Source organism: Acinonyx jubatus, chromosome A1, assembly GCF_027475565.1.
Source record: "Acinonyx jubatus isolate Ajub_Pintada_27869175 chromosome A1, VMU_Ajub_asm_v1.0, whole genome shotgun sequence".
In the NCBI taxonomy this organism is placed as follows: domain Eukaryota; kingdom Metazoa; phylum Chordata; class Mammalia; order Carnivora; family Felidae; genus Acinonyx; species Acinonyx jubatus.
Window position 1 is genome coordinate 36,778,216 of NC_069380.1, and position 8,441 is coordinate 36,786,656.

An 8,441-nucleotide genomic window follows, 5' to 3' on the forward strand; every position below is an offset into this window, starting at 1 on the left:
TCTCTCATGCTAGAGATGAAGTCTATACCCCGAAACACAAAAACGGTCTTCAAATTTAGAAATAAATAAAATATTTTGTTACTTATACTCCTGTTGACACCACTGCACTCTGGAGGATTTTTTAAAATTAATATCACCACTTGTTTCATACATAGTTCCTTCCTTTAAAAAAGAGAAATAAGGTATAAAAATGGTAGAGGGTGGATTCCTCCATTGCTATAGATCTGTTAGGAATGAAAAGTTTTGGGGGTTAAATGATCTTAGTTTCTTAGCTCAGGTGCCTCTCATACAAAAGGAATTTTCAATAAAAATATATTTCCTTTTTTTTTTTTAACAAACAGTACTGCCTCCTATACTTATTCAAATTGTCAAACTGAAGAAAACAAGAAAAATGAGCTAATACAAATTCAAAAGATCTTGGGTGTTTGCATTCAGTTTTTTTTGCAATGTATTTTTAAAATGTATTGAAAGCTATTGTAACACAGCTAACAGAGGATTTGTTATAAGTATGTAGTAAGATGAATGTTTATAGCTGATACTAAATCAAAAATTAATATGCATGTGCACATGCATGGGTATAAATTCTTATGTGAACTTCTGTGAAACATATAGGCATACCCTCTATTTTATATATATATATATATATATATATATATATATATATATATACATACATATATACACACACACATACACACACACACACATATACACACACACATACACATACATACACACACACACACATATTCAATGCTTTACCCAATGTTTAATTGAGTAATGAATTAGTTTAATATAAACTCTAGCAAACAGAATATTTATACTGTACCCACATTTATCTCTAAAAGCAAACAAATGCCAATAACAGGCACTTCAGTGAAAGTACAAGCCTGTGTTCAAATATAAAATGGTAAAAATGAGAAAGAAATTATGAAAATATATACCTTTAATTTGCAGACATATAAACACGTTTGGTACAGTACAGACACATGATGCCAAAAAGTAGAATGGTCCAGCTTAAGCTAACACATTCCTTGTTTACACAGATATTTTGCTATAGCTCTCCTATAAAATAAAATTCCCAGCTCACACAATGAAGTGAAAGAGATCAATCACCGAGGAACCAGCCTGCTTCATTGCAAAGGATTCAGTAAAAGCTAAGTTATCAAAGCAATCTGCTGCTGGGCTTACAAATAAACTCTTGGACCTAATCCAAAGCCAAAGGAAGGAAGCCAGAAATGGTGGCCAACAAACCTAAACGACAACAAAAAAAGAAGTATAACTTTTATATAAGGGGCCCAACTAAAACAACCAGTAGTGCTCACTAGCATCTAGAATAATTCCGTTTTAATATGATTTTTACTTACTCATGTGATAAATGAGTCCAAGAACATAAAAACCTAATATATAACCCAAGCATAAAGTATACCTGACAAGTTGTCAAAGCACCAAAATGTCGTGAACACCTACAAAGCAACTAAAGATTGAAACATTTCTTTGCTCCTGGCTGTTTTCCTTGGACACAATTTCCAGTTACAATGTTTGGAAGGGAGAATATATACATTTCCCCTGTAGTAATAGCAAGTGCAGTGGTAAAGCAAACAGAAAGCAATCTGAGTACATGGAAAGTGAAATACTCTTCAGCAGGTCAAATCCTTAACACGTGGCCATGTTTTCACCCTTGCTAAAGAGGAATTGCGCTTCTTTGTTAATGCCTTCTCTTTCAAACTATACAAGATGTACTTGTGAGGTAATAAACATTCTGTTTACAAATGCATTTCTTTTCTTTCTTATCATACATTTAAGTGCAGTGAAATTCAATTTATTTCAATGTCATATTTCTTAAATGTTAAAAACAATATATTTAAAATATACTCTTTCATTAATTTCATGTACAACAACTGTCATGTACAATACCTCAAAACTGTTCCCTGCAAAGGAGTAGTTGATGCCCTCTTGTGGCTAAAGGACTTTTTAGACCAAAAAAATGCAATGTACCATTTTCTTACCTTATTCCCAGGTTCTACCAATCTGCTTGGTGAATGAAAGCTGCAAATCATGTCCAAGCTTTTTTTTTTTTTTTTATAACAGTTCTCTATAGCTGTTAGTACTAATTTTCATTAGAAAATGCTGTACACATTTTATAACCTCTGATTTTGAATTTAAAAACCTGTAAACAGCTTATTTACAATATAGTACAAGTTATAAATTAGTTGTCCTCCATTGGAACTGCCATCTACACACTCTTGTTTAGGTGATGAGACTACCCCAAGTCAGTGAAAACATCTCTGGATTATTCCACAATGAAATGTCAAATATTAGAAATAGCCACTGGTTTCCTCTCTCTCATATGCAAGTCGATTTTTCCTTTGAGTGGAATTTGTACTTCCAAATTTTCGTCTTCCCTGTGATGCTTCTTCCCTCTCCTTAAACAGATGTATATGCCCATCCCTGTTACAAGTGTGATAGAGCCCAAGCTTATTACAGACAGAGCTACTAAGGTAGGCACACAGGACACAGACTCGACTTTCCTGTGAGTTGGTTCTATGGAGATCTGTGGTTCTTTCTCCTCTATGTTAATTTCTGGTTCCTTTCTTAAAAGACTCTCAATGTAGCTCTCGTTACTGACAGTGTCGTTGACAAATAAATTCACCATGACTGTGGAGTGGAGAGGTTCGGGATAACCATGATCGCTCACTTTCACCAGTAAACGATGGAGTCCATAATCTGTCTGCAGCAATGCCTCTTCCAAAGTAATGTTGCCGGTTTTGGGGTCAATCCTAAAGGACTCGGGCCTAGGACCTCTTCTTCCTATGATGCTGTAAGCTATGACAGCGTTCATGCCCGTGTCTTTGTCGACAGCATAGACCTCTGTGACTGGGGAGCCGGGCAGAGTAGAAGGCAGTACCAACAGGTAGGACATGTTAGATTGAGGGAACAGAACAAGAGGAGGGTTGTCATTGATATCTAGAAGGAGAATTGTGATTTTTGCAGTTGAAGAGAGGGCAGGCTCGCCCCCGTCAACAGCTTCGACCCACAAAGTATAGGAGCTCTGCTGCTCTCTGTCCAAAGAGACTTTGGCTCTCAGCATGCCCTTTCCTGTGTCTATGACAAAAATATCACTCTGGTTCACCACCGAGAGGGCGACCCATCCATTTCGTCCAGCATCAGCATCTGTTACACTAATTACCCCAATTTCACCATATCCTGGAAAGTTTTCTGGCACAAAAAAGCTGAAGTCCTTGTTGATGAACCTAGGGCTGTTGTCATTTTTATCCAACACCGTGAGAGCCACAGTGGCTACTGATTCTCTGGGTGGCTTCCCAGAGTCAACAGCTCTGACTGTGTACCTGTACTTTTCTTTCTCTTCTCGGTCCAGCTGAGTAGAAACTGTCAGAATTCCTGTGACACTGTCTAAGGAAAAATACGATGGGGCATCAGGTCCCAGAAAATAGGAAACCTGGCCTCTCTCTCCACTGTCAGCATCTGTAGCATATAGCTTAGTCAAAAAGGCATTGGGTGCGTTGTTTTCTTCAATAGTTAGTTCCAGCAAGGGTTGCAGGAAAATAGGGGCATTGTCATTGTCATCTAAAAGTTGCACTTTAATAATTTTTTTGACATGAAATCCCTCAGAGTTCCAGGCCACCACAGCTATTTCGTAGAACTGCTGTAGCTCATAGTCCATAAGTTTTGTGGTTTCCAGCAAATATTCATTACTGTATGGTTTGTAAGGTGATAACCGAAATGGTCCTTCACCGTCCAGGTAGCAGTTCACCTTGTATTTACCTTCTGGATCTCTTATGGTGAAGAATGCAATTGGAGTGTTAATAGGCTCCAGTTCTTTCAGGTAAACAATACCATCCACCTCATTTGCTATATAACGAGGCACAATTTCAGGTGGTCTGAAAATGACTTTGATAATGGTCACCAGGGCCGTGGTCACAGCGGGGATGCAGCCTGGCCCGTTGGCAAGGATGGTGAGCTTGTGCGTTTGCAGAACACTCCCCCCGATCTTACTGAAAAGTTTAATGACTCCGGTGGTTTCATCCAGATGGAATAAATCCTTGGATGCCTGTGGAACTTTCTGGCTGTACGAGTAAGTGATCTGAGCATTGGTTCCCAAGTCTCTATCCACAGCCTGGACAGCTGCAACCGGTGTGCCCACTGTAGCATTCCCAAACACAGTGACATTGATTTGTGAGTCTGCGAAGAGAGGGCAATTGTCATTAATGTCAGTTATGCCAATGGTGAGGGTGGCGCTGCCCAGCAGTGGTGGGGACCCACCATCCTCTGCTATGATGATGCTCACATACTGGTCCTGGGTCTCCCTGTCCAGTAGTCCCATGACAATTAGATAGGGAGTACGCTCCCCATTCTCATTCTCCTCCACATCCAGGGTGAACATGCGATGGTAGTCCAGCAAACGGTAGGTCTGCACCCCATTCGTGCCTATATCTGGGTCCATGGCAGGGTGCTCTATGGCCAGCCGGGTGTTTACAGGTGCATTTTCTGGCACCCAAACTGAGATTTGGGAAACGGGAAACTGTGGGGCATTGTCATTAATGTCCCGGATTGCGATTTTCACCTTCACAAACCGAAAGTACTCCTGAGGCAGGACCAGTACGTCCAGAAGCAAAAGACAAGAGTCAGAGGAAGGGGAGGAGGAGATGGAAATGCTGCCGCCCCAGGCACCTCCTCCACCTCCTTCTAGACACAGGGCCTCCCGGTCGATCTCCTGGTCAGAAGTGTGCAGCTCCCCGGAGCGGTTGTCTAAGGTCACGTACTGGCCACTCAGTCCCCGGGAAGCCAGGCTGAAGGAGAGAGGGGGGCTCCGCTCAGCCAGGGTGCGCTCAGGCAGCTGCGGCAGCTGGTTCTGCCTCCCGGCGGCTCGGGGTACCAGCCGCAGGTCCTCGGCCAGGCTGCCGATGAGCACCCCCGCCGGCAGTCCCTCGTTCAGGCTGTACAGAAGCTCCGTGGCCCGGCTGTAACTTGCGAGGCAGTTGAAGGGTCCCACGAAGAGGAAAAACAGAAAGAGATGCTGAAAGTGGGGGGAGGGGAGAAGGCTCGTTACACACACGCGGGAACACGGAGATTGGAGTCAGAAACCAGTGTCACGGGGTCATATTTGCCCCCATCCCCGTTCCCAAAGGCAAACCCTCTAGTCGGAGAGGGATGGAGAGGAAACTTGCTGTAAAGGAGATCTTTGGGGCAACATTGTCGCCAAAACTTAATGTTTCTGTTCAGTTTCTGCAACCCCCCCCTTTCCCCTGCTCCCCATCAGCACCCTCATTGAGTTAATAATCGGAATCCCAAGCCATAAAGCATCCCTGGAAACACGCGGCCGAGTGGAGAGGACTCCGCTCAGGGACTGCGCAACGCCGCAGGGAAACCACCGGGGTAGGCTATGGAGAGGGAGAAGGTTGGTAGTGGAGAGGAATGAGCGATGATGGGCGATTCATCAATTTATTTCCCATTGAAATGTTTCTACCACTAAGGTCCCCGGAACGCGAAATGTGCTACATCCCTTTTTGTGAGACCACCGCTGCCAACAACAATATCAATAATAATAATACGGGAAACATAGTGACACGTTTCCTTCGGACCCCCCCCCCCACCATTAAATAAACACTTTGGGTCAGAGAAGTGATTTTCATTTTAGCTCTCATCTATCAAACCGAAAGGACCTGGATCTCCACCTACTATTAAGCCCTCACTAATCCTCCTCCCCTAAGGGAAGAGTAGGAAAGGCGGAAAATGCTTACGCAAAAACAATTTGTCAATTACAGCGGCCAGTGCTAGCAGGTGCCGGCAGCAGGACATAATCTCCGCACCCCTGTGTCTCAAGCCGATAACCCCCTCCCCCCACCTCATCTGCCTACATTCCTATTTCAGAAACTTCCTCTCCCGACCCAAGGACTAGCCGATTCCTTGCTAAAATGAAGACACCTTATCCCAAACTCCGTTTCCCTCCCCCAACCTTCCCGTGAAGTTTGGATTAAGGTAAAAGGTTCGAAAAACCGTCAAGGAGTAGGAACTGCCTCACAGCACCGCAACTTGTCTGGACCCCAACCCTTACCGGCAGGCTTCTGTGGCTGGTGCTGCTCCTGGGACGAATTAGACGCCCCATATCCAGGCGCGGGTGCCAGGTCGCCGGGCGCCAGCTCACTGCCAGGGCCCGCGAGCTGCGCGCATTCCCTCGGCCGCGCATTCCCAGGGAGGCTGCAGTCAGCGCGCTCCTGACGGGAGGGCGGCAGAAGACACTCCCTCTCTGTTCATGCAAATCGCTGGGGAACTTCAGCCAATAGTCACTGGCTCGTCAATTAAGGATGGGAGCGAAAGGGGGGCGGGAAGGCGCGGGGCTGAAGGGCACGGTCATGGTTTCCTTCCCAGGACGTGGGTGAGTCCGGACCCCGCCGGAGGAGCCGGAACGGGGGGACTTGCCTCTCAAGACTGCGACGTGGCGCCACCCGGTCTGGCCCCGGAGCGCGTGCCCACCAGATCTCCCTCCTCGCCGCACCAGTCACAGCTCAAGTCCACAGGTTGCGAGCACGACAGGGCGAATTAGCATAAATAAATAAATAAGCCTGCTTCTGTATATCTGAATAGAGAGAGCGAGGAGGTCGGCGCTACAGAGCAGCCACAGGCGCGAGCCCCAAATGCTTGCTCCTGCCACCAGTTCTTCGGAGAGACTTGGATCAGGCGGTGTTTGCAACAGAGAGAGAAAACCCGCTCTTCTCTGCGGAGGGAAGGAATCCCAAACTCTTCCTAAGGTGGTCTGAGCCTGAAAAGCAAACCTATGAATTCGGTGAGGGATTTGACCTGCTCTAATTTTGAAGCTTCGCTGTTGGTGGCCAGTTTCCTAGTTGTACGCGCCAGGGTCTCTGGGTGTCTTCCTTGTGGTCCTACTTTAGAAGCAGTTGTGGCTTCTGGCCAGGGGAAGAGCCAAGGGGGGGAGTGGAAACAATTGTGTGGTAACACAAGTAGTTCTGCCTGTAAGAAATTTGAACATACTTCTCTCCGGGTGAATTTTCTTTTTTCACTCACTGAAGCTTAGGTAAAAAAAAAAAAAAAAAAAAAAGGTTACTTTTCAAATTATCACTCCCCCCCCCCACCCCCCTTGGAATACTTCTTGGGAAAGCAGGCCTTTAGAAAGGAATCCTGGAGGAGTGTGGTGCAAAAATGCTTGGACATTTCCTCGGACTCTCACACTCAAGGGCCATGTGACCTGTTTCTTCATTTATAAAATCAGGGCTGGTGAGAGACTCCAACGCATTAAGTCTCTGAAACACTTTTTGATCTGCAGGGTGCCATATAAATAATGGAAAAGACCATTGGTCTTTCCCTGCGTAGACATTTCTCTTCATCACTGGGTTTCCAGATAGCCTGTGCACTGCCCTGAACATAAAATCCTCCCCACTGAATATTTAGTGACTGAGCCCAGAATACAAAAATCTTCCTCCTGGGTCAGAGAAAGATCTAACATCCCTGTGCTTTCCATAGGCACCACTTTAATCTTCCTATTCTCCCTTATACTAACTAGAATATAAATTGGTTGGCTGAACTGATTGTTTTGGTCTTTCCTCTTTTCTCTTCATCCCGACTAATTCTAGAGACACGGAGTCCTAAATATTGACAACACACTACATCAAAACACCTGGTGTATGTAAGTTTCTTATTGCGCAATAGGACCATACACAGAGTGCACAAACAGAATCCCTTATAATACATATCTGGCGTATGCTAGGGATCTGGTTTACAAAATTAGCTCCCTGAAGCTCTTTAGAATGAAAATTGAGCGGGAGTAAAGTGGTGAACACACGGGAATGTGTTCAGGTGGGTGTGAGGCCACTATACAGCTGATAAACAAAGTACCGTTAGAGAAGTATGATTTGTCTGTCCTTACCTCTTCAGCTGCTAATTCTGCCCTACCGCTGACCTTTTACCATAATTGGTAAATATTTACTCACGGATCTGTAGTTGAAACATGTCCGATTCCAAAAATCAGTACCAAGCTGCTTCTGAAATGTGTTTAATTTACGTTTCCACAACTTACCCACAGCTTCCGGAAGTTTGGGGCACGTGGCTAGAATCAGGCAATATGTCAGCCGTCAGAGTACATGTAGGCTGGACCCACAGTCGGAATTAATTTTACATCTGTACAGATGGCAACAGTGGTAGACTGTGTATCCCCCTTACAGTTCATGCCCTCTCCAACAGGTTAAAATCACTCACCCTTTTTTATTTATTTTTTTTTTTTGGTGAAAATATGGGAATCTCTTTCCTTAATTTGTCCCTTGTTTACAATGACACCACACGGGAGCTGTAGTTTATGCAGATAATTCTATGGAAGGGACACTGCCTCTTTGTATTTATTTTGTTGACTGTCTTTAAGCTCCTTGGACTCTGTCTGTGGACTCTTAAACTCTTTCTTTTTCTACAGT

At 44.5% G+C, this 8,441-nt stretch overlaps 1 protein-coding gene across 1 annotated transcript; it reads right to left on the reverse strand.

The window, feature by feature from the left end:
• Positions 1-928: 928 nt before the first annotated feature.
• On the reverse strand, positions 929-6,762 carry PCDH20 (protocadherin 20). The gene is made up of 2 exons (XM_015071780.3): positions 6,077-6,762; positions 929-5,038 (listed from the first exon to the last, which is right to left on the reverse strand). The coding sequence occupies exons 1-2, from the start codon at positions 6,206-6,208 to the stop codon at positions 2,312-2,314; spliced, it is 2,859 nt and encodes a 952-aa protein (XP_014927266.2). The 5' UTR covers positions 6,209-6,762; the 3' UTR covers positions 929-2,311.
• Positions 6,763-8,441: the final 1,679 nt, after the last annotated feature.

What these genes read in the sequence shown, in the direction of transcription:
- PCDH20 (XM_015071780.3), bottom strand. Translation starts at nt 6,208, where the DNA reads ATGCGCGGCCGAGGGAATGCGCGCAGCTCGCGGGCCCTGGCAGTGAGC. An exon ending in CCAGCCACAGAAGCCTGCCG is followed by an intron (nt 5,039 to 6,076) that starts GTAAGGGTTGGG and finishes CCCCACTTTCAG; the next exon opens with CATCTCTTTCTGTTTTTCCT.